Here is a 26983-nt window from a genome sequence, read left to right on the forward strand (position 1 = left end):
TTAAAGATCAATAATTGCAATTCAAGCTCCTTATTTGATCTTAAATCTATTACTTCATATGTCTTAAGGTTGAAATTCACACCACACAGAGCCAAACAAATAGTATAGCAATTCAGCAACACAAATATAAACTACGATGACGAGTACAATAAGTTAGCAACACAAATATAACTACGACAATGGGTAGAGATGAGTCGACAATGACATTGATTATTCAACAAACAAAAAGATAAAGATGATGAAGCAAGGGAACTAAGATAGTCGAAGACAATGAAGAAAAACGAGGACTGACAAAAAAAGTTCTTCCATTCAGAATTAAGATAATGAAGAAAATCAAGATGTTGAAGAGATAAGAGAGAAAACATACTAAAACGCTGCCATGCTTGTTGGAATCAGAGTAGAAATCGCTGAAGCGGTACATAGATCGCAACTCATAAGTAGGGATGTTGTGTTCCTTTGGTTGGATGATGGCAAAAAGATGGGAATTAGATTTAGGGGTTAGGGCAGAAATCTAAAAATGGAAATAGCAAATAAATTAGGGATGAGCTTGGGTAGTTGGGTTGGACAATGAAATTTTTTGGGCCCAAGTCTAAGTATTAGTAATTTAGCATATATGTTTTAACACACGGTTCTTTGGTGCACCAAAGTTCTGAAACCTTTAAGCCGAACACCGAACCGAAGAACCAAACTTTTGAAAATAAAAATCATACCCTAACCAAAATAGTTTGGTACGATTTAATTTTCGATATTTATGCCCAGGCCTACCATGCTCGAGGAGGGTTAATCAACTCCATATCCTCTATGATATTGGAAAAAATTGTCATACTTCTAAATTGTGAAATGGCATTCTTCTTTTCACATAAGATCTAGATGCGCTGAAATCTCCAAAGGCTACCAATCATTCTCCACATTAACTTCTGGCATCACAAATTTCCTCCCATAATATGAGTCTTTACGTTTTGGAATTTCGTGCATAAATTCCTGTTAGACATCAAGAGAAAGCTTGGGTCACTACTTTGAACTACAAGTTAAAGAATGTACCCTAGTGCATGAGATCACCTTTCCAAACTCTGTCATCCCACATGATTAAATTCCCCTCTCGTGTCACTGGCCTGAAGATACTCAAAGTGTATCTGCCCATTTGCCCAAATGTCTATAACATATGCAGCTATGCTTTCTTCAATATTTGTCTCCCATAGATAATAAATCTCTACTCCCCAAGGGTGAATTAAGCTTTTCAAAGTTACTCTCTTTTCTCTTCTATTGATACCCATGACATTCCATGAAATAATGTGTATCTTTCTGATTCACTTTCCGTAAATAGTCTACCCCTATTTCTAGTGTCATTCCCTTGAAAATTTATGTCACTAAACAAACCTTTCAATTCTTGTAGACCTTTCCACTTTGGAGTTTCACACTCACTTGCTAAAGGTTTCTTCATTTTTCTTTTACTATCGATTCTCTTCTTTTTTTGTTTACTATCAATTTTCTTAAACAGAGCAAGAGTCCCCTTCTCATATTAATGTGCTTCAATACCAAATTGTTTGCTGAATTTCAGGATGTTCCACTGCATCCACAGTGTAGCATCCATTCCTATATCGGGTGAGTGAGATTCAATTGGTTCTGCATGCTCAATCAACCAGTGAGATTCTTCAGAAAGATTGGCCAGTTGCATGTTGGGATTTGAAGGAGAAAGTTGCAGTTGAAGCTCTTCAGTATGGGAATTTTTGTCGCCTCCTTTTATAACCCCATCTCGGCAAAAATATTCTCATGAGCAATTTCCTCTTGGAAATCTGCTGCTTCTGTATATCGTGTAGTGATGGTCAACTCAAAATCACTGGCTTTGGTGCCGTTTGTATGGATTTTTATCTCCGGAGTGTCTGAGGCTATGGGCTCAGGAGAATTGATCGAAGACCAAGATTGCACAAGGGATAGGGCCCAATTTCTCATTGTGGCCCAATCCTTTAGTCAAAGGAAGGGTATTTGATTGGACAGTTGTCCAGCGTGCTCTTCATGCTGTGAATTTTTAAAACTCATCCCATCTTTCGAGGCACCCACGTGACCTGTGACCTGCATCGCCGGTAAAAGAGTTGGAAAGTTGTCCTTATCTATAAAGGTTACGCTACTTTCATCACCCAGTGGTCATTCATTTCCACCATCGCCGGATGGTTTTTTTCATCGTATTGTCGTCGGAATCTCACACCAGACGGGATTTTATATATGCAACCCTCACATTCCATTTCTATCCCTTTTGGGACTGCACCTCCATCTCAACCTTAATTCGTGCCCATTGAAGATGATATTTTAGAATGGTTTCTTCCTCAGTTTCTATCCAGCCACCACACATTGACATCGCTTGAAGATGATTTGAGATCATCTATCCAAAGGCAGACCTAACATGAGAATCCAAACCTAATTTATAGGCGATCTCATCCGACCAACATCCAGAGGAAGGCGACCACCGTTCTAGAGTCATTTTGAATTTCTTCCAACTCCATTCCCCCTGGACGATGTGTTCCGCCTCCTTCCTGGAAGACATTTCAATAAGAAATTGAGAATCATCCATCTTTGAATGTCATTCAATGTTTAGTGTTTCATGGTTTGGAGCCAGAATTTTCCCAACACATCATTCTTTTGAGGGCATCAGACTTCCAAGAATGATGATTCTTGGGTTTGAAGCTTCCAGCATCAGCTTTTTCGTTTCTTTTGTAGTCCGTTTGTTGGTTTTAAAAGCCTCTATGACAGAAGATTCATGTCGTGGGCTTCTATCTACTGCATTAAATTCCCATTCATCTGGAACAATAATGATTCTTATGATCTTTTGTGCTATATCCCCCAACCAGCATTCGATGTAACTTCAGGTGTGATAATGCTGACCTGCTTCCCCTTGTAATGCAATAAACCTCATTTGTTTGCACTTAATGGAAAATTGAATATGAATGATTAAGATCTTAGGCCATTAAGTGCATTTGTTTACATTAAGAGTTTTAAGCACTTATTTGGTCTGATTAAGATCTTGATCAAAATTAATATCATTAAGAGATTTTTTTGTGTGAACAATTTCCAGCACCACTTTGTCCATAACCACTGGCCATCACCACTAATCACCTCTGCCATCACAACCACCACGACTACCGGCAACCACCACTACTTCAACCACTATTGTCAGTCATTACGACACCTACCACCTCTATCATTATAATTATATCCACTACTGCCACCGCTTTCGCCGTCGCCTGCTCCATCACCACTACCACCACTGTAACTAATCCCTACTACCAACCACCTCCACCATCACAACTAGCACTGCCACCAACTACCACCAACACGATAGTTAACCACCACACATTCATCATCCACCACCACCAACACCACCAAATACTAACATCAACCAACTCCACCACCACACCACTATCAATCACCATGATCGCGTCAGTCCTACAACACCAACTACCTCTACCATCACAACTATCACCACCACCATAGCTAGCCACTAACAACCATCACCCTCACCACCACTACAAAGCATCTCCACCATCACTAGAGAATAAGTGTTTCATTTTGTATCAAATAATGATTTTATTTTATTAAATTTATATTTTTCCTAATTATGTTTAAAAATGAAAAAACTATGCACATTCAAATGTTGAAAATCCAACAATTTTAATCATTTAGTGTTCAGATCTAGAGACAACATCTTAATCATCCAAATGTGCGTCGAATTTAAATGTCTTAATCTTAATGGAAAAAATGGTACCCAAAACTGATGTACCTACCGCGCTCATAGTACTGAAGAGTACAGAAGAATTTTGCAAAGTGGTCCTTTAATTTCCATCTTCTCAGTGTCTGTTTTTGTTCCTTTGAAGCTGTAATAAATACATGCACCATCCATTTCATGACTTTAATGGTTATAGTAGCTTTCCTCATCAAATGCCTACTACGCTCAGTCCATTCAAACCAAGTTTCTGATCTAGACCTAGAGATGTAAAAAGATTTAAAACCAACATGATAATAAATCTTATTTCTCCCATAGGAAAGAAAGGTTAAGAGAGGAGATAAGGAAAAGAGAAAAAATGAAAAAAAACGAAAAGAAAGGTTTAAGCTACCACAGTAGGTGGCAAATAGTAGGTCTCTGGACATCTGAAATGGGATTCAAGAGAAGTGTGAAAAAAGGCTTTCCAGATGGAAGAGTCAATATCTCTCAATAGGTGGCAGGGTATCTTTATCCTAAACCAGTAACAAAGGGCTAGCATTAGTGAAGCTTGGAGCAACCAGGGATGGAAGTTACAGGAGAGCTTTGAATGACTGGGAGCTGACAGATTTTGCTGAGTTCCTTAAAATCATCAATCAGTTCACTGGAACTGTTCAAACTCAAGACAGATTAGGATGGAGAGAACAGAACTCAGGCATTTTTTCAGTAACAATCTGACCTTGTTATGGCCTTGGAAGCACATTTGGAAAACTAAAACCCCATACCCATACATGGTAACTTGTTTTGTTTAGATAGTAGTCAAGCAAGCTTGTTTGACTTAGGTGATAGGGCAGGCTACAGAGAAGGGGAATACAACTTTGTTCTATCTGCCACTTATGTGGGAAGTATGCAGAAACAAACAGTCGTCTCATTTTGCACTGCAAAGTGACTACACAAATTTGGGACATCTTCCTTCCTATGATTGGTCTGAGCTGGTCAGTGTCAATGACTACTCTTGACATGCTTTTCAGCTGGAAACAGAAGGGGAGGCACCAGATTCAAAAGAGATGGAGTATGATCCCAGGCTGCATATGGTGGACTATGTGGAGGGAAAGGAATCTAAGATGTTTTAAAGGAAATAGCAACCCAATCCAGAGGATAAAGCTTAGTTGTATTTTGATTTTGTAAACAGGAGAACATAGATGACACTGAGGCTCTAATGCAAGTTTGAGAGTCTCTATAGAGCAACATTTTTTGTTTAGATTAGTCTTGCTCACACTTTTGAAATTATAGTTTCACAACCTTACTGAATTTAATGCAGGTTTGTTATCTAAAAAAAAGGTGGCCAGCATGTTCTTAACGGAGAGGAATACAACATTACCAATTTCAAAAAAAAATGTGAGACAGGAATTAATATGAAGAAAGTTTTGGGTTTTGAGGGGCTGTTCTGTTCTTGAAAACCTAAATTGCAGTTGTTAATATGGGTGGCTTTTTAGAGCTTTGTGGCTTGTTGTATACTACTCCCTCCGTTTCAATTTGTTTGTCATATTTGCCTTTTTAGTTCATTTAAAAAATAATGCCTCTTTCCTTTTCTGGCAACTCTTTAATTTTAACTTTTCACATGTTATGTTTAAAACCACAAGATTAAAGGACATTTTGGTACATTCAACATACCTTATAATTTAAGATCACAAGATTCAAAAGTCTTCTTTACTTTCTTAAACTCCGTGCCAAGTCAAAATAGGATAATCAAATTGAAACCGAGGGAGTAGGTTGTACTCGTAAATGCATTCAAATTAATAGACCTTTACATATCAGGCAAAAAAAAATGAAAACCAGTAATGGTGGAAATTTTCATTCCAACTGTTAAGTCATCCTCAAATTTTTCAACCAAATTTAAGAAAGAAAGATCATATATTTTTTGCATGGCCTGTGTGGCTCTATTGGAAAACAAGCACTTTATCATATGTTTTATTCAGTTCCAAGAGTGTCCTCACCATATAACTATTTCCTGTCCATTCAAGTCTTAATGACCACATATAAACACCAGCTTAAACTGATCACATACAAGAAAGATAGTTAACAGAGAAAAAACATATTCATGTAGCTTAACAGGTAGCACCTAGAATAAATGCTGGACAAAAACAGATGCTCAAGAAACTAGATGTAAAACACTATTTGTTTTGTAATCTAGCAATGTGTTAAAAGAAGAAAAAAAAACATGGAGAGAAATAAGATGAGACCTGCACCTTGAAGGAGATGGTGAACGATTTCTTGCATTCCCATTCTCTGAATAAACCAAAGATTAATGCAAAATGATTAAATTTCTTTTTGATAAGTGCAAAATGAAAGAAAATTGACAAAGCTTAACAAAATGAATCCAGATGGGAAAATAATTGTATACAAATATACATGTAAAACTGTTATGTGCAAGAACTAAATAGTTGCAGACCTATAAATGTATAAATCTGCGCAATTTACATGATGAAAACATTCTGATCTGTGGTAAGTTGTGGATGGGGGAATAATCCCGGTGGATGAAGAGGAGAATATTGAAAATCTATTACAGGTGTTCAATTGCAAGGTTAGAGCTCTTCCGACCACCAATCTGGGGTTGCCCCTAGGCGCATCTAACAAGGACCAAGCAACATAGAATCCGGTGATAGAAAGAGTAAGAAGAGGCTCACAAAATGGCAGAAAAGATATTCGTCAAAAGAGGGAACGGAAGTAGATTAAGAGCACACTGTCACGCATCCTTACATATTTCACGTCCCTGTTACAGACACCAGTTGGTGTAATGTGTAGTTGAAAAAACTTCAAAAGTAACTTTCTATGAAATTCGACAGACAAGACAGAGAAGTTTCACTTGGTTAGTTAGGAGACTGCTACAATGCCAAAGAGTTTGAGAGGCCTGGGGTTAAAAGACCTCCATGTCTTCAACAAAGCACTAAGAGTGGTTATGTAAATTCCAGAGAGCAGCACGCTCTATAGAGGGAGATGATAGCAGAAAATTACAGTACTAAAAACATTCCTACCCCTTTTGTGTGCTGGTTGTGGAGAACTATTGTAGGGGGGTGGAAAGAGTTCACTAGTAACATCACATTTAGAATAGAGGACAGGAGAGAGTCAGCTTTGGAGGTCATATTTGGTGTGGGGATAATACAGTGAGGACCACTTTTCCAAATAAACCAAGTTTCATACCAGATGGAGATGACAGTTCAACAGATCCAGAGCCACGAAGAGAGAATTTCACTGGGACCGAGGTTTTGGTGGACCCTTCAAGATTGGGAGATATCAGAATTTACAAAAGTCTAGTCGAATTGCTTCACAAAGAAGGATTCTTGGAGGTTGGGGTGGGAAGAAATGGCAGGTTCTTAGAGAAGACATATTGTAACAAGCTTTGATTTGGGAAAAGCGAGGCTATGCACACCTTTTGGTTTGAATTTCCAGGACGCCGAGGAAAACAAACACTTGGTTTGCGGCGACTCAAGTGATCTTAACAGCTAAAATTTAAGAGAACACATATGTCAACTGGTGCTCTATGTGCAAGAGCTCAGGTGAAGATGTGGATCATCTCCCACATCGTTGTCAGGTAACCAATTGATTGTGGTGTGATAATTTTGAGATGGTTTGGAGTTATCATGTCAACACCAGACACTGTGAAAGAGACATTGTTCAGCCAGTCTTTTGGAGGAAAGGAAAAAAGAGGCATGATGCGGGATGTAGTTCACTAGCACACATATGGGTCACATGAAAAGAGAAATAATAGAAGTTATGAAGTGATAGAACATGATTTTTTCCATTTGAGAAAGTCTATTATTTGTAGTTTCATTTTGGTGCAGCCATAAGGTTCCAATTTATATAAAAGATCAGGTGGCATTCATACCGCACCATAGTTTTGTCTAGGGTCTCTGCCTTTTCGCATACCACTTGTACAGTGAAACTTTCTCCATCAGCAGTAAAATTTACTTTAATTTGAAGTTCAGTTAACTGCATTTAATCATACAAGTCAACTAACAGTCTACGCAATGAAAGCATACTTAACAGAGCCGCAAAATGCCTTAGAATTTGCAAGATAATCGAAGAAAATGCTTGGTCAAACAAGTTCTTACTAAACAAATCAAACGAGACCACATTGTACAGTGTGCTTCAATAGTAGTTTTAGTCTTCGAATTTATATAGAGGTTTTTACCACTAAGCAACTTCTGTTTGGGTGGCGGATCGCCAAGTTCTTTCCTCCTTTTTAGTATCTGCTGACGCATTCGTGCATCAAAGTCAGCCTCATCTTCATCACTGTTGTCAAGGGATTCTTGAAAACCCGCTTCTGATTCTTTACAAGATGCTTCCTTCTTTGATCCCAAAGCTTCTCTAATGGTCAACTGCACATCCCTTGTTGATTTTCCTTCAGATGAGTCCTGCATAAGCAGTTTTCCACTGTGTTATTTACCCTAAAACATAAGTATTGAAAAAAAGGAAGCCTGGTGCAGTATACTCCCACTATGCACTGGGTTCAGACAGATCAAACCAAATTGAGTCTATTATATGTAGTCTTACCTTGCATAAGAGACTGTTTCCATGACTTGAAACCTTAACCATATATAAATTATATACAATTCGCCGAACCACATTCAGTCTATTGTAAGTAGTCTTACCTTGCATTTTTGCAGGACACTGTTTCCATGAATTGAAATCGTAACCTCATCTAAATAATACATAATCTATGAACACATCATCAAATATAATCTGGTGCTTATGACAGCTTACTTAACAAAAATTGCAGAAGTAACACTGATTCAGGAGACGACAATGACAACAAAATCCAAAAGTGCTGACCATAATATTGAGAGTGACACGCATAATCTTACAACTCCAAGGCTTGAGATGCTGAAGAGGAAGTCATTTGGAATAAAACAGGGGACAAAACTGGAATCAGCATAACAATAATGATGATCGCACCTCCATGCAAATGAGTCAAATAAGATATAACATAGCGGTTGAATATGGAATGGGAGCCACAAGTATTACCAATATTTTTGGTGAACAAAGAGGATCCAATCCAAGAGTAGCTATTTGTGGTAAATCTGGAGGAAACATTTAGCACATAAAGTAGCTACACATAGATTTGGGACTGTAACAAGTTAGGCGATGATATTAGAGCAACATTAAAGTAATTTTGGAGAGTTGGATTGTAGTGAGCCAAAGTCTAATACATAAGACACCAAATGTAACAACCTGACCGGTAGGCTAATACACAATCATCCTTGTTAAGTTCAGGTTAATATGCAACAATCAATGAATGTTTACCCCTCTCCAGTTGGGAAATAGAACCATAGGTTAATGAGTAGAGCTTTCCAATGGTGTGGATCAAATTGTGACAATGGGCGATTTAATGCTTCCTGGATGGATTAATATTAAGCATCTGCTTTAGAGCAGATCTACTTGGAGAGGAAGGGACCCCAGAAGCAAGGAAAAACTATTAATATATCAGGTACCTCTGTAATCCTACAACAACATACCCAGTGTGATCCCACAAGTGGGGCCTGGGGAGGATGGGGGTGTACGCAGACCTTACCCCGACCTTTTTGCCACTTTAATCCTATGCAGGAAAATTCAATTCTGCTTGGCGAGCTTCCCTTGATTACAATGTAACAGCAGAAAAATGAGGTGCAAAAAAAACCTACCAGACTCATAAAAAAAATTTACATTGCAACTATAAGGTTAGAGCCCTTGCTTACTTTTGTAGATAGAGATGATGCAGAATTGGTATATAATGCAAACATAGATAAATTATAGGCATTACCAAAGCTTGATCATGTTTTCCTTCCTTCAGCAGACGTGGATCATCCAAGACATCATGACTGCTTCTTATCCTTGCACTCACAGCTACAAGCTCTTTCTCCTCCTCTTCTGCTTCTTCTCCAAATGAAAGCAAGTTCAACTTTCTGAGTGAAACAGAAAAGGATTTGGTAAAACATAAGATATTGATGAACAGATATTTCACTTTCTAGATAACTGCTTCAATTAGAACTTAGAAGTCAGGAAGAAGATCTTACTTGGTAGCTTTCTGTTTTGCATCTTTCTTCTCAGTTGTAACTCCAGAAGGTAAAGCTTTTGCGGGCTTTGCTCTTGGGACAATATCCTCAAAAGGGTTCCATAATACCTACCAATGATTCAAAGAAAAAGTTGAGCAATTAAGCATAAAACTCTTACCTAATCCAGTGGCAATAGAAGAAGATCTACAAGTCTAAGACTGCCCACAAAACATAAGAACGTTAAGAGAAAAATTTGCAGAAAATTACATCTCTTAAGCTAGATATAATTGAGAAAAAACAGAGAGAATTACCAGAGATTAAAGAACAATAGTTTTTGTGACAAAAAGAGTAACAATAAAAGAAGCGGAAGCATAGTCAGATGATTTTGTTTTACCATTAAACTATGGCATTTCCCTTTTTTTTAATCAGATGACGTCTTACAATATAAGAAATGACGAGCTAGAAAAATGGACAAAAGTTCTCAGAGAAGATTAATCAAGACAAAAAAGCTGCAGCGAACAAGAGAAATTCAAAGAAGGTCATTGATGCTGTAATGGGAAAAAGAATATGATCATGAAAGCTGCAGCGAACAAGAGAAATTCAAAGAAGGCCATTGATGCTGTAATGGGAAACAAGAGAAATTCACTCAAGCATATAGAGGACAGTCAAAAGACATAGAAGGAAATAGTTCAAAACGATACACATCTTCTGGTTCCACACTGACCAACATTGATAGCATCCACACTGGCCTACTTGCACTAAGGTTGACAGGCTTCAATGAGAAATCAAGAAGATGCTTATTGTGGAAGAAGAGCTCAAAAAATGAGCCCAACAATTATGGTGAGGAGTGCACTAAGTGCTACACGTATTTCATGGTTCAAGTCCAAGTCCAAGAGGAGGAAAATTGTACCGACATGAAGACCAAGAGAAGGGGCCCACATGGAAACCAAGAAAAGAGCTGAAAATTAAGCCCAAGAGGCATTTTTGGGAGGAATTGGATGCAATTTGGGAGGTATGCCGATCACCGAGAAGGTCTTCATTAGCAGAGATTTCAATGGTCACATTGGGGCAACCCCTAGTGGTTTTGACGAGGTGCATGGCTGTAGAGGTTTTGGGGTTGGAAACAGTGGTGGAACCTCGCTTTTGGATTTTGCTAGAGCTTTTGAGTTGCTGGTAGCTAATCTGTGCTTTCCGAAGAAGGATGATCACTTGATTACCTTCCGTAGCGCAGTGGCTAAAACTCAGATAGATTACTTGCTTAAGAGGAAAAGTGATAAAGGCTTGTTTAAGGATTGCAAAGTTATTCCGAGTGAGAATCTTACTACTCAACATAAGCTTTTGGTGATGGACTTACAGTTTGAGGGAAGAAGGGAAAAAGAAATTCATATTTCAAAAAAGAGGGAAAAAGAAGTTATATATCTGGCCTAGGATTAAATTGGGGGGGGGGGCGGTTGACACCTGCCCTTTCCCGTGTAACTGGGGAGAAGACGGAGATGGGAGCCTAGAGAAGTAGTGAGGATGCGGAAAGCATGTGGGATAAGACTACTAGTTGCATTAGAGAAGCAACTAGAGAGGTGTTAGGGGTGTAGAAGGGTAACTTTGGTGGACGCCAAGTGGATTGGTGATGGAATGAAGAAGTTCAAGGCAAAGATGAAGCTAAGAAAGTTGTGTATGAGAAGTGGATGATTGCACAGACGAGGACAAGAAGCGAGCGAATAGGGAAATATATAAGGCGACAAGGACAGAGGCTAAATTAGCGGTTATAGCAGCCAAGACGACAACTTTTGAAAGACTGTATATGGAACTAGAAGACAAGGGCGGAGATAAGAAGTTGTACAGGTTCGTGAAGGCAAAGGAAAGGAAGGCCCGAGACTTGGAGCAAGTGTAGTGTATCAAGGATGAAGAAGGCAAGGTGTTAGTGGAGGAGACCCTCATTAAGCAAAGATAGCAAGCAAATTTTCACAAACTTTTGAACGAAGTAGGGGACAACGACATTGTGTTGCGTGAGTTGGAGCACTCTGAGAGACACCGAGACTTCAGGTATTGTAGGCGTATTAAGGTTGAGGAAGTTAAGCGTGCTATTAGTAGGATGAGCAGGGGAAAAACAACAAGACTAGATGAGATCCCGATGGAGTTTTGGAAGAGCACGGATAGAGCAAGTTTGGAGTGGTTGACTAGCTTGTTCAACGTCATTTTTGAGACGGCTAAGATGCTCGAGGAATGGAGGTAGAGTACAATGGTTCCATTGTACAAGAACAAGGGTGATATACAAAATACCAACTACAAGGGTATTAAGTTGTTAAGCCACACTATGAAAGTTTGGGAGATAGTGGTGGAGATGAGAGTGAGAAGGGGTGTGTCTATTTCCGAGAATCAATTTGGATTCATGCCAAGGCGATCGACCACATAAGCCATCCACCTTGTGAGGAGACTGATGGAAAAATATCAAGAAAGGTAGAGGAATTTGCATATGGTGTTCATTGACCTTGAGAAGGCCACGATAAAGTCCCAAGGGAAGTCTTAGGGCGATGTCCGAAGGCGAGAGGTGTATCGGTGGCTTACATTGGGGCAATAAAGGATAGGTAAGGAGCTAAAATGCGAGTAAGAACGATGGGAGGAGACTCGGAGCACTTCTATGTGGAGATAGGATTACACAAGGGGTCAACTCTTAGTTTGTTTCTATTTGCCTTGATGATGGATGTATTAAACGAGACATTCAAAATGAGGTGTCGTGTTGTATGTTATTTGTGGATGACATAGTACTTGATTGATGAGTCGCAGAATGGTGATAATGATAAATTAAAGGTGTGGAGACATACTTTGGGGGCTAAAGGGTTCAGGTTGAGCCAGATTAGGACAGAATATGTGGAGTGTAAATTCAATGATGTGATGCATGAGGTAGGCATGGAAGTGAAGCTTGACACACAAAATATAACTGTAGTCATTTGGCCGGCTATTGAAAGAAAAAGCTTGCATCTGCTTACCTTTTTTATTAGTATTGAATTCATGTCCATACTGGGAGGGTACGACCTTCTTACTAGCATTTTTCCAGGTCCTCTCGAACCAAATCGAAGGAAAGACGGACTGCTACTATTCTTTGCCTACTTCTGTAACCCCCTATTCTGGAATGTCCTACTCCTGCCTGAGCTCCAAGAGAGATAGATTCAACTATCTTGGGTCTATAATTAAGGGGAGTGGAGACATAGACAATGATATGACACGCCGTATTGGTGCGTCGTGGATGAAGTAGAGGCTTGCCTCTGGAGTCTTGTGTGATAAAAAGGTACAACTGAAACTCAAAGGAAAGTTTGATAGAGTGGTGGTTCGTCCGACATTGTTGTATGGGACTGAGTGTTGGCCAGTCAAGAACTCCCATGTCCAAAAGATGCATGTTGCGGAGATGAGGATGTTAAGGTGGATGTGTGGTCATACTATGAGCGATAAGATTAGAATGAGGATATCCGGGATAAGGTTGGAATGACTTCCGTGGTGGACAAAATGAGGGAAGAGAGACTAAGATGGTTTGGACATGTAAGGAGGAGATGCATAGACACACCAGTGAGGAGGTGCGAGAGGTTGGTGATAGAAGGTACAAGGAGAGGCAGAGGTAGGTCAAAGAAGTAATGAGAAGAGATGATAAGACTAGATATGACGCAGCTTCAAGTTACCGAGGATATGACCCTAGATAGAAGGGGGTGAAGGGAACGTATTAGGTTAGAAGGTTAGTAGGTAGTGTAATGTTTTCTTTCTTAGGGTGGCTGGTGTGTGCAATGGTATTAATTGTATTATTGTAGTTCTTGTTTTTCTGTTTTTATCGTTCTTTATTATTGCTTTTTAATAATCTATCATAATATGTTGTTTATGGTGTTTCGACTATCACATGATTGATTATTGTTTTGGCTCCTCTCTAGTAGACATTTGCACTGTTTCCTTGTTATATGCTATATTCTTTTCATTGTCTCCTTCTTTATACCGGGATTTGTTGCACTTGAGCCGAGAGTCTTTTGAAAACAGTCTCTCTACCTCCACGAGGTAGTGGTAAGGTTTGCGTACATTCTACCCTCTCAGGACCTCACTTGTGGGATTTCACTGGAAATATTGTTGTTGTTGTTGTTTTTATACATAATATATTTCTTACAAAATATTATTACACAATATTTGAATATGACTGTTATAGAGAGGTAATTTAACAAAGAGTTTACCGCTATAATGAATATCACTATTGTTATAGGTCGAATGTTGTTATAGAGAAGTAAAACATAACATGAAAAATCGATTCCGCAGAAAATCATACTGTTATAGTGAAATGATGTTGTAAGGAATGGTTGTTATAGCCAGGTTTGATTGTACAAGGCTGATAACTAAGATTTGTGAATTAGATATCAGCTTATCTGCTACCCCTTTAAGCCTCAGAAATACAATGATTTTGTGAATACTGCCTATCAGACTTGCAAGGCCCTAAGTACTAATGTTCGTCTATACTCCTCTCTTTTGAAACAACACAATGAAGGATGAATTAGAACTCTTACAGAAGAAAGTATTTCAAGTGCTCCATATCATCATGTTTTACCATATCCCTACAGTGTAAAGAAAAAGTTAATGTGAATCCATCGGGGGCTTGTACTTTGTCCCCTGTGCAACTGCACAAGTCCTCATTTGCTTGCTCCGCCTCTTCTCCCTGAATGGCCTCTCAAAAATTCTTATCAGTCAGACTAATTCCCTGGAAGATAAAGTATTGTGTTATTCCTTCTTAGACCCCGTTATTTTTCTCCATTTCCAATCCACCATTTTTTGCTCCGGTGGGATTGGCTGAAAATAGAACTGATTTCACTCCAAGTCCGACAATTCTCTCTGTTTCAACCATTTAACACATGATTCTGTTTTTCAATTGATCTCCTAAGAAATGAGCATACATCAAGTCCTTTTTATCACTTCTCGTCAATAGAAAGACTGTTTGCATCATCCTTTTCTTGCCCCCAGTCCTGCATAAGACTCGCAATATCTCTATTCACCATCCCAAACACACCTTAATTCCCTTGCTTGGGAGCCTTCTTTATTCAATTTAACAGCTAAACTATAGCAAGACCTACTCCCATCGACTGTATAGCCATCTTACCATGCTTTTTATCAACAACAACATACCCAGTGTAATAGCACAAAGTGGGGTCTGGGGAGGGTAAAAGTGTACGCAGACTACCACTGCCTTGGAGGTAGAGAGGCTATCCTTAAGACCATATTTTTTATCACCTCCTTAAAACCATCTTTTTTTGTGGATAAATAACTCCTTAAAATCAATGTGTTGGAATCATATGTTCTCTGGGATAGCCCCCAATTATCCCCACTATATACCATTAGAGGACAAATATCTGAATATAGATTTTGACAACGCCTATTGAATAGAATCAGTGAACCTCTCTTTCCAGTTGCTTGAAATCAAAATTCTATTGATGTGTGAAGCTGCTTTCTATTGCTTCATGTACACTTTGCACCCAAAAGCAAATCAGTGACGTCACAATTAGACATGAAGCTGGAGAAATCACTTGATATTTCCTCCAAATTCCTATGGTTATTTCTTATTTCATTCACAAATCTAATGGTAACAACATTACCTATAATAACACACAGAAGCTGTCACTTTGTCACATTTCATACAATTCATCCCACAGATCTTGTAAAGAAGTTACAGTGTATGTAGATTACAGAAAGTGCCCCATTCAAAGTTTTTCTGATCATTCTGAGATGACAAAATAATGATCGTGTCGCTTTGGTTTGCTCAACAATGGACATCACCCTTAAGCTCATAAAATCAAAATACCATCCTATGTTCCTCTAGAGTCTACAGACGCCCATTCGACCCATCTACCACCTCATATGCTTCGGTCCTCCTATTCCATTATCATTGCCATCTTGATTTACTGCAAACAAATTGCAGAATGCCTCCATTTCATAATTTACTCCTTTAAGATGTATCCTCTTCTTGGGACACTTCAACCCCGTCTGATCCATGCCATAATTTCTATAAGAATATCGGTAAAACTTTCAGGCACTTCCCCTTCCATCCTCAGCTCATTCCACGTTCTTTCATCATAATTTACAGTAGAGAAAGACGCTTTAATTCTAAATCCCTTTCTCAACTTACATTCTTTCTCAATTCTCAACAATAAGTCCAGTGTTTCATTCTCATACTCCAGAAATGAAATTCCTACGAATATTCTGGATGTCTAAAAAAATTCTTTTGGCCTAGATTGTTGTCAGGTTATCATCAATTGATAAAAATCCGAGAGTAGTATGTCCAAGTTCACTCAAATTTGGACTGGAAAACTGTAGCAAGCGTTACATTACCAAATGAAATGAGAAGAAAGAAATATGTAAAAGCAAGCTTTCTAATCTAAGACCCTGAATTGCACAATATCTTCGCAGTCAAAGTTTTTATCCAGAAAATGATGTCAATATTGACCACTAAACACCACTCACCCTTATCCAATGACCTCAGGTTGGCTCTATGATTTTGGATATTGACCCAAGCACAACACACATGTAATTAGTTAAACCATGAGAAAATCAAAAGGGCATTGGCAACAGATATGTGGAAAGTGCGCAATATAGTCAGGTAAACCACATGAAAAATAAGTAAATAACTGATTCCAAATACCTAAATAACTGATTTCAAATACCATTAGGTAACATAGAGTCTATCCAACTACTACTTTGGTTATACCACAGACAAGCAACAAACTGATGTGCCTCAAGGCAAGCATGAGATATATTATTTAAGAGTAGCCACAACCTCAGAGACAGGCAGTGAAAGAGAGAACAAACAGAAATCTAGGTACCTCTACAGATAGTATCTTAGGTGGAGGATCCATAGGTCGATCATCCTTGCCAGTTTCAACTTCACCCAATGTAATAAGATTATATATTGAATCCCCAGTTAACTGCAAATAAGGGAATGAAGCTTTAAATTTACAAAAATAAGTTAAAGTTTTGATAAGATGTAGTATGCTTGTTGTGAGGAGACAAGTTGGTTACTTTTCCAAAGATTGTATGCTTCTTGTCGAGAAAGTCACAACGATCCAAAGTCATAAAGAATTGACTTGCATTTGAATTCGGTGAGCCTGCACCGGCACATGCCACCAAACCCCTATGTTTGAATCTTAAACGGGAGTGAAATTCATCAGGAAACACACCACCATATATGCTTTCACCACCTGCATGAGTCCATGGAAATCACCTTTACCACTGCATGCTAAAAGAAGATACAAGAAACCTAACTAATGATAAACTCAATTAGTGAGAGCTTTCAGTGAATTTGACATTCTCCATTTCACTCCACACTGAAAGAAGATTTTATCAAAGATCTAGACAATTACCACAGAAGGAACAGAACAGAAATAATTTCATTAGATAAGTGAGGAAAAATTTCCATTCTTGGAGCTTAATCTTCTCTTTAGATGGGCCAAGAGTCCATTCTTGGAGCTTAATCCTGTATCGTTTTTTTGATTAGAAATAAGTATAAAGATGTTAACCGATATTAGACAAGGAGAAGAGATCGTTTCAGCCTGAAAGGCATAAAACTTGGCAAATTTATCTCCCTGTATTGAGATGGTTTAACGGGTTTTTTTTATCAAGTAAAAGTATTTTTTCATTCATAAACATGGCCAAACTAAGCGTATACAAGTAATTTTTCTTTTATCAGGTAAAAGATTTCATTGATAATAACAAGGCCAACATGGCCGTATACAAGAGGTATACCGAAAAGGAGAAACCTACAAAATATGGTTCTCTCCAAGAGACACCCAATCCTCTATACAAACAGGAACTACATGGGTGCACCAAAAGAAAAAAAAGGATCGAAGACTACTTCTCAATTGAGCAAAGCTCATCTCCACTCCTTCAAAAGCTCCCATATTCCTCTCTTTCCAAATGATCCACATTAGCGCAAGCGAAGTAACATTCCACGCCTAACATCAACTCCTTCATAGATCTCAGCATTACCCAAGAAACGCCAAACCATGTATCCCACCATAACCTCATGGCTAAATCACAGTGTAACAGAATATGATCCACATCCCGACCTGCCTCTTTGCAAAGGAAACACCAGCTCAAACAGACAACCTTTCATTTTCAAAGATTCTCCGCCGTCAAAATCACTCCTCTAGTAGCTAACCACGTGAGAAAACTCACCATCCTCTGTCATAGGTATCGAGACCAAACCATATGGAAACCTCTCCTCCGCCCTAATCAGGAGTATTTCATAAAAGGACTTAACCAAGACCACTTTGTTATTCCCCAACTCCCAACTCAAAGCACTTTTGAAGTAAAACTAGCAGTCTCTAAAGCTTAATCACCTCCCAATCTTGGAAATTTCTTTTGAATCTCAAATCCCAAAAATACTCACCCCATTGTGACCTCTAAGTTGTTGAACCGACTTATCTCTTTGACAAGATACCCAATACAAAATCGAAAATTCATCAAAAACCCACCAAACCTCCACACCACTTATGCCTCCAAAAACTAACTCTACTTCCATCCCTAAACTTAAAACTAGTGTTGTCATAAAAGGCTTCCCAACCCTTCATGATATTCCTCCACACACCACACCGAAAAGGCATAGTGATTCTATTTGTTCTCCACCCCCCCCCCTTCCATATTTATCCACTCCACCTCTCTCCATCAGCATCTCCCTTGACCCCAAATCTCCACCACCATTTACCCAAAAGTGCTTTGCTAAACACCTTCAAGTCCTTAATCACAAGCCCTCCTTGTTATTTAAGAGAAGTTACAGTCTCCCATCGAATTAAGTGAAACTTATTTGCCCCATCCACCATTTACCCAAGAAAATTCCTTTGCAACCTTTCCAGCTTTTCTGTAACAACGAAAGGAGCGTTGAACATGGACATACAATAGGTAGGAATACTCTATAAAATGCTCTTAATAAGCACTGACCTCCTTTGGAAAGGTATCTTTTTACCATCCTGTTAACCTCTTCTCTGCCCTCTAAATGATCGAATTCCAAACACTAAGATCCTTGTTCACTGTGCCTAGAGGTAACCAAGGTAGGTAGTAGGAAGAATCCCAAACCCAACATTGCAGAATTTGGGCAAGCAAATTAACATTATCCACTGCACCGACAACAATGATCTCATACTTTCTAAGGTTAATTTTAGGCCTTGACACCACCTGGAACCAAGTTAACACTTGTCCAAAGTAGTCCAACTGGAAACCATCTGCATCACAGAACACCAAAGTATCATCTGCAAATAAGAGATGTGTAACTGACTAGGTACCAACACCATTAACCGCCGCCTTTAACCCTGTGATATGTCCACCTAAGACAACTATATCCATCATCCTGCTTAGGCCTCCATCACCAAAATAAAAAGCAAAGGTGATAAAGGATCTCCTTGCCTTAAACCTCTCGAACTACAAAAAAACATGAACTACCATTCACCAACACCAAGTATCTTACCAAAGAAATGCAAAAGTTGACCCACTTCCTCTATTTATCCCTAAATCCCATTTTCAACAAATGAAATCGAGGAACTTCCAATTTCTGTGGTCATACGCCTTCTCTAGATCAAACTTGCACAAAACACCCGACTCACCTTGTTTCTTCCTTGAATTAACCACTTCATTAGCCACCAAAGTTGTATCAATTTGTCTTCCTTTGACAAAAGCATTTAGTGTAGAAGAAACAATCACATCCAAAACTCTCTAAGTCTATTAGAAAACACCTTGAAAATAATCTTGTAGACGCTTCCCACTAGACTAATAGGTCTATAATCCCCAATGCTAGAAGCCCCTCCCTTCTTTGGAAGAATGACAATGAAAGAAGCATTTAAGCTTTTCTCAACTTCAAACCTTCTTGGAACTCATCAATAGTACTCAAAACATCATTTTTGATTGTGCTTCAACATTGTTGAAAGAAAGCCAGAGGAAACTATTTGGCCAAGAAGCCTTGTCCCTTGCACAACACTCAACCGCCACACGCACTTCCTCCTCCTCAATAGCCCTCTCTAGTCATTCACAATTATCTCCTCCAATGTGATTAAGATCCACCCCTCCCATACTAGGCCTTTAATCTGCTTTCTCTTTGAACAATCGTTCATAGAACTGAACAATTGTACTCTCTACTTCCTCTGCCCCCTCATAATGTCTCCCCCTAACCTCCATGGATTCTATCAAATTTCTCCTCCTATTCGCAATTGCTACCCTGTGAGAGAATTTTGTGTTAGAATCCTCCTATTCCAACCACAACGCCCTTGATATCTGTCTCCAACTAATCTCTTGAGCCAAAGACAAAGAAGTCAGTTCCCTTTTCTAACATTTCTTTTTTCTCCATTTCCCTCCCATCTATCACCCTTCCCTCCTCTAATCTTAATAGCTCTCCCACCTCAATCATAATCTCCCTCATTTTCACCTATACCCTCCCAAGCACTTCCTTATTCCACACCCTTATATCTTTCGTAAGCATCTTTAGTTTTTTAGCAAGCTTGAAAGATGGTCTCCATGCCACGACATAGCTGCTCCACCAATCGGCTATTTTATCTCCAAAGTTTCTCATTTGTCGCCACATATTTTTGAATTTGAAAGGAGATCTCATCCTTCTACCCCAGGCACCATCCAATAAGATAGGAAAATGATTAGAGATCAACTGTGGAAGAGGGGACTTGATCACATTTGGTGCCAACTCCTCCCAAGAAGTAGAGACAAGGAATCTGTCCAACCGAAATTTAGAAATTGAATCCTCTGACCAAGACCAAGTGAAATAGGCACCTAAAAAGGGTAAATCCATAAGAGAATGATTATCAATAAACTCTGAAAACTCCTTCATAGCCTTGGATATCACCCTACAACCCAACCTTTCCTCTGAAAATCTTATAGCATTAAAATCCACCCTAACACCCAAGGAATCTCCCACCTCTCGACACGTGCCGCTAATTCCTTCTAGAAGGCAACCTTAGACCCCTTCCCTATTGGTCTGTATACCAGTAATAGACCATAAGGTAATCTACACTCCATCTAATCCTCTATACAACAAGGAATTTTTTAATTACACCAAAAAGAAAATAAAGGAACGAAAACTACTCCTCAACTAAGAGAAACTCGATTCTAGCTTCAAAAGCTTTGTTATTCCTCTCTCCACACCACCCATATTAATGCAAGCAGAACCACGCTCCAAGCACTTCGACTCCTCCTCCTTCTGCCACTCTCTAGCTGAACATCAAATCGTTCACTATTTTTGACATTAACCACCTAAGCATATCCCACCATAATCATATGGTTAATCTGCAATGAAGTAAAATATGACCCAAGTCCTCACCTGCCTCCTTACACATGTAACACCATTTGACACAACCAATTTTTCGCTTTCTAAAAATTTTCGTTGTCAAGATCACCCCTATAGTGGCTAGTCAAGTGGGAAAAAAAATCTCCCTCGGCATTTTTAGAACCCATATTGCATTACATGAAAATTCAACCTTTTCCCTAACTAAAGTATCATAAAAAGACTTCATGGAGAACACACCATTATTTCTCAGGCCCTACTACCAAACATCAGGATTATCCATTGAATTAACTTGCCTATGCAATAAAGCTAACAATCTTTGAAGCTCACTCACTTCCCAATCTTGAAAATCCCTTCTTACTCTCAAGACCCAAAAAGTCTCCACCTTGTGTCCCCCTAATTTGTAGATTGTAGCATCTCTTTGACAAGATATTTTGTACAAACTCGGAAATGTATCTTTCAATAATATATTCCAACACCAACTATGTCAAAAGTAAAGGCTCCTCACATCTCTGACCTTCAATGAGATATTTTCCACAAAATAGGCCCATCCCTTTGTGATATTCCTCCATGAACCACACCCAAAAGGCAAAATGGTATCTCTGGTTTTCCAACCCGCTTTCCTGATCCCATAGTTATTAACTATCACCCCACTCCACAAAGCTTGTACCTCCACCCCAAACCTCTATAACCATTTGCCAATAAAGCTTTATTATTAATTCCAAAGCCTCCCACATTTTAGGAGATGTGATAGTCTCCCACCATAACAAGTGAAATTTTCTTGCCCCATCCACAGCATCCCAAGAAAAATTCCTTAAAGGTGGATTACCACCTCTTCCTCCTCTAACACAACCCCTTCCACATCCACCACCTCTTTGTTTTAAGACACACATTCATCTTTTTCCTTCAAAGGAAGCTTTGGTTTGTTGGTCAATTGATTCTTATTTCGAATTCTTCAATCTTTCTTTATGTGCTTGAAGGATCCAATAAGTTATTCAATTGCCATGGTGTCCAAGTTTTCAGACTTTTCAATGACAACATACAAACAATTAAATCATGAGTCTAAAGGTAGTTTTACTTTTGCAACAACTCATTCGCCCTTTAATTCTTCCCCATATCTCTTCATATGAATGATGTTAGCCAAAATTATTGAGATATAATCTAAAACGAATTCAAATTCCTTATTTACAATGATTTAAACTCTCCTCTTAAGATTTGGAGGTTGAACCTTTTTCACTTAGCCCAAACCTCTATAAGAAACTTTGGATAATTTCCCATGCTTTGTTGGAGGTGGTTGTACTTGGCACCGCTAACCTTCTCAAACATCTTCTTTTCCAAAATTTGATGGATGAGAGTAAAAGTTTTTTGATCTTTTTTCTTTACGGCGGCAACATCTTCCTCACAATTAATCTCGATCTTCATCATTCCCAAACATCAGTCTCCCAGTAGAGCATTCATTAGAATACACCAATTTCTATAGGTATTTTTTATGTATAAGCAGTGGAACTTGAAGTAGAATTCCTTTAGTAGACATTTTTTCTCCAAAATATAGTTGTCCCTCAAACAAAAATAACACCAATAATAGATGTAAGAAAATTTAGAGAGCAAGACAACACTCAAACTTACTAACTAGAGAAGTGGAGGAAAGAATGATTCTTCTTGTACAATGTATTTTTAAAAGATGTGTCTTTTAAAAGGATTGTTTAAAACATAATGTTTTAGTGTATTACTAATCCATGTATTCTTATTGCACATTCTACCATGCATAAAATAATACATATATTCTAACATATTTTATGCGGGTTTTATTTATGTTAGCAAAAGAAATGACAACCAAACAATGTATAAGTAATGTTGCATTTTATGCAAGTAAAGAAAATGTAACCAAACATTTTGGAGCCATTTCGTTTGGGTTGGAAGAGATTCAATCTCCACATAAATCCAACATTAGTTTGTACCATGTTTGATTGAGTTTGAGAAATTTAATCTCCCCATAATATACATCTTTAACTTATACTCATTATTAATACTTACATACTTTGTTGCTCGGATTCTCCAAAAATATTGTCGTACTCATGTAGAATTCTCCATATTTACACTACTTTGGAAAATACAATATGCACCCCTCGACAATTTTGAAGAATCTGAGCAACATTGCTTACATAAATCATGCGGGAATTTTTGTATTAATATGTGGAGTAAAATGTGGAATAAAAATGCGCCTACTTACATGAATATAAACTCTAAAATGAAAATACTAACCCTCATAATAGTAAGAATATTATTTGATTTTCTTTAAACTAATGATCAAAAATATCAAGGTATATTCTCTCATGCTTTGACTGATAAATCCAACCAAAATCACTATATCATCAATTCAAAGGAGAGAAATGAGTTTCGATATAAAATTGATTCAGGCGATTAAATAAATATTTTAGATTATACATTGTATACTAATTTGTAATATAAAAAAATAACCCCGTGTAGTATCACCAATACCTACATTACAATCCTACATTACTAATTTTTGCATTACTAATCCCTACATTATTAATTCCTTATCTCTGAACCAAACGGCCCATATATTGCTTATGCGGAATTTTATGCTAGTATTATCACCCATTATACTTGAAGACAAAAGATCATTTACAATTTCAGTTCAAGCACTAAGTAAATGAAACACATGAATAAAGTTTTAAGTTCCCAGGAAGCCTAACCTCCTGTTAGCCCCCCTTATAGTAATTATCATCAAATTTTAACAATTTGAGAAGTTCAATCACACAACTAAACTCCAGTTAGCCCTAAATAGTAAATAAAATCAAATATTCACGATTTTCAAAGTCCAGTTACACTCCAAAATTAGGAAATTCAAAGTAAATCAAATTTAAACAAAATCAAATCAAATTGATAACTGAAAAAAAGTATTTTTTGTTACCAGTGCCAGTGCCGGTAGGGTCACCACCTTGAACAAGGAAAGATTTGATAACACGATGAAAAATGGTATTATCATAGTAACCTTCGAGACACAATTGAACAAAATTCCTTACAGCTTTTGGTGCTTCTTTTGGCCATAGTTCTATATCTAATGGCCCATACGTCGTGTTAAGTACGATTTTCCCCTTCGTCGGCGGTTCCAAAACGTACACTGTCGACATTTATGGAGGTTTTCTTCTTTCTCAACTCTATTGCCCAAAAAAAGCGTTTAATTGTTTGGTGCTCAAACTCAAATAGAGGCCTTTTGGATTCGCTAAGCGGTTTATAAGCTGTTCTCATTTATTTTTACCTTTGACATTTAGCTGGTCTAACTTAACATATTTTATGTTTAAAATAAGCCCTAATAAATATAGTTGAGTTTATTTTGATGAATTTATTTTTTTTAATTTATAAGTAGTTTTCAACTTATAAATTACCTAAAAATAAGTCAATTCAAATATGCTAGTATTAGCCTGTTTGGATTGATAAGTAGCTTATAAGTTGAAAACTACTTATAAGTTTAAAAAAAATAAGTTCATCCAAATAAACCTAACTATTTATTAGGGCTTATTTTAAGCACAAAATGACTTTAAGTTGGCCAGCCAAACCCTCAAAAAAAACTGAAAACAGCTTATAAGCAGCTTATAAGTCAATTCAAATGCCTCTAAGTCATGGAATATCGAAACGACGTCTTTGTTGATAAAATGTTGTGAATAGTGGCTTATTTAATTGTTTTTTATATATAAATAGCTAAGGTTTTTATTAACGGAATTCATACCTTCGTAAAATTAAATCATTAATCCATTTTTAAAGTTATTTCTCTCTTCTTCAAATTAGTATTTTGAAAAAAACTCTAACCTCAATGATTCAAAATAAAATTCATTAGGATAGAAGATATCCTAATTTTATTCAATCAAGGATTAAAAAATATTTCATTCAGTGCCAAAAAAAATTTAGTTTTATTTTTCATACAAAAAAATAAAAGATTTGATTTTATTATTCAAATTTCTCTACGTAAAATAAAACGAATAGATAAATAAAGTAGATCTATTTCAGAACAACAAAAATCTTTTTAAAAAAATAAAAATAAAAGTTGCAAGTCTACCATTTGATAAATTTCAACTTCTAAAAAATTAAACAAACTTTCTTCAATAAAATCATTAAAGTACAAAATTTAAAACCAAAACACGTGAGTAAAGAACTTTTAATTTTATTTTCATCGCAAGAAATTCATTTCTATTAAATATAAATATATCTCTCCCCCACACCTAATGGGTTAAAAAAATTATAATGAATTTTAGCATATTCAAGTCATTAGAAGCAATAATATTTTTCTTTTATCCTCCGTTGAATAAAATGTGGATTTATATTTTTTTCTCAAATTTTTTTATTTTGAATCGTTGAAGTTAGAATTCTTTTCATAAGAGTGATTTGAAGAAAATGTAGCAGGAAGGAAACAATTGAAAAAAATGGTTAAAAATTTAATTTTATAGGGCCATGGATTCCAACGATCAATTAATATAAACCTAAGCTATTTTTATTAAAATATGACAGAAACCAATCATGATAAATTTTTGAATACTTAAAGGACTAAAATCAGTAAGCTAGCATATATTTAAGGGGTCATTTCAGACCTATTCCTATAAATAAGGGACTATTTACGACATTTTCTCTCATTTGTTCCCAGCCCTTGTTTTAAATTTTGCCAACAGAGCCGAATCCCATAAAGGTAACGAGTTTACATGTCAGCGTTTGGCTTTGGAGTTCGATTTCAAATTTCAATTCCAAATGATTTCAAATTCCTCAAAAAGTAGTATATTGAATTCTAAATTGTGATTTTAAAAAATAAAATATAAAACTTGACCTATAAATTTATATTTTATAAAAAAAAGATCCATATTTTTAAATTTTGCTAAAAGAAAGACAAACTCGATGTGAAGAGATTGTTTGTACCATATAGCAGAACTTTATCAATGAATAGGTAGTTATTACTATTGTTCATTTATTGAACCAGTGAATCTTTGTAAAATTATGTGTATTTAAAAATTTGTAATAACATGTAATTGCAAATATTTATTTATAAAAGGAACATAGAGATATGTAATTTATTCATTTGAGACCGTAGGATATTTTGATACCTCTTTTTATGAACTATGATTTGCTCATTTGGTAAAATTGTATAAGAGTTGAATTAGTAGTTTTCACAAATTAGTTTTGAGGTATAGTTAAATTTAGTAGTGAGGTTTTAAGTATAAGAGGTCCAGATTCAGTCGTACACAGAAAATAAGATATAATAGTAAAAAGTAAAGAGTAAATAGTTAAGAAATTGGAAAGCAAAGATTCAAGTAGCCTAAGCCAGTGGGAGTTGGGTGATCCGTATGGATAGATCGCATTTGACGAAAACTTGCTAGGCGAAGCTAGAATTGAAATAATATATAATTTGACAATGCAAAGCTAGTAGATCGAAAAGGAATGCGCTTTGATTTAGTGTGACGATTCAAATTACAGGACCGTGCGGCCACATACTCTAATCTAACTAAATAGGCGAACCCATACCACCTTTGTCCATTTAATAGAAAAATATTTAAATAAAAACATATGCAGTGACAAGGTAAAACAAAATAAGAAAATTCCTTTCAAACTTTACAAAATATTCAACAACTCTCAAGAACCTAGTCTAGACAGGTATAAGAGCTTCTAACATAATAAGGATATAATATAAATTAAATATGCAAGAGACAGACACAACTTACACTTGAGAGGTGGAAGTTGATGTTGAATAACCGCCATCCCACGCATTAGACAACTTGAAACAAAGCTACTCCAACAAAAGGTGTAGCAAAAATAGTATCACTTCATCACACTTAGTGAGTAGGCATCATAGGTCGACCTAAATTAGATCCAGGTAAAAATATCATAAAATCAACAGAAACACCTTTTCATGACCAAAAAATTGGATTCGTGATGGCACCTACTACATCCCAATAGTAGGTAAGTCAA

The 26983-nt window shown here is 37.1% G+C and overlaps 1 protein-coding gene across 4 annotated transcripts in view; it reads right to left on the reverse strand.

The window, feature by feature from the left end:
• Positions 1 to 24237, reverse strand: part of LOC129889214 (peptidyl-prolyl cis-trans isomerase CYP57) — a 32945-nt gene extending 8708 nt beyond the window's left edge. For 2 of the 4 annotated variants that reach the window (XM_055964419.1, XM_055964418.1), the window contains exons 1-7: positions 23946 to 24237; positions 16753 to 16931; positions 16557 to 16658; positions 9745 to 9851; positions 9492 to 9633; positions 7884 to 8106; positions 5941 to 5980 (exon numbers count right to left, since the gene is read on the reverse strand). In XM_055964419.1, coding sequence (XP_055820394.1) covers positions 5941 to 5980; positions 7884 to 8106; positions 9492 to 9633; positions 9745 to 9851; positions 16557 to 16658; positions 16753 to 16931; positions 23946 to 24165 — 1013 coding nt within the window. In that variant the 5' untranslated portion in view covers positions 24166 to 24237. Of the gene's footprint in view, positions 1 to 5934; positions 5981 to 7883; positions 8107 to 9491; positions 9634 to 9744; positions 9852 to 16556; positions 16659 to 16752; positions 16932 to 23945 lie in introns of all 4 variants that reach the window. The other 2 variants (XM_055964417.1, XM_055964416.1) reach the window with 1 other exon arrangement.
• Positions 24238 to 26983: the final 2746 nt, after the last annotated feature.

The sequence above is a fragment of the Solanum dulcamara genome, chromosome 5, assembly GCF_947179165.1.
Source record: "Solanum dulcamara chromosome 5, daSolDulc1.2, whole genome shotgun sequence".
Lineage (NCBI taxonomy): Eukaryota > Viridiplantae > Streptophyta > Magnoliopsida > Solanales > Solanaceae > Solanum > Solanum dulcamara.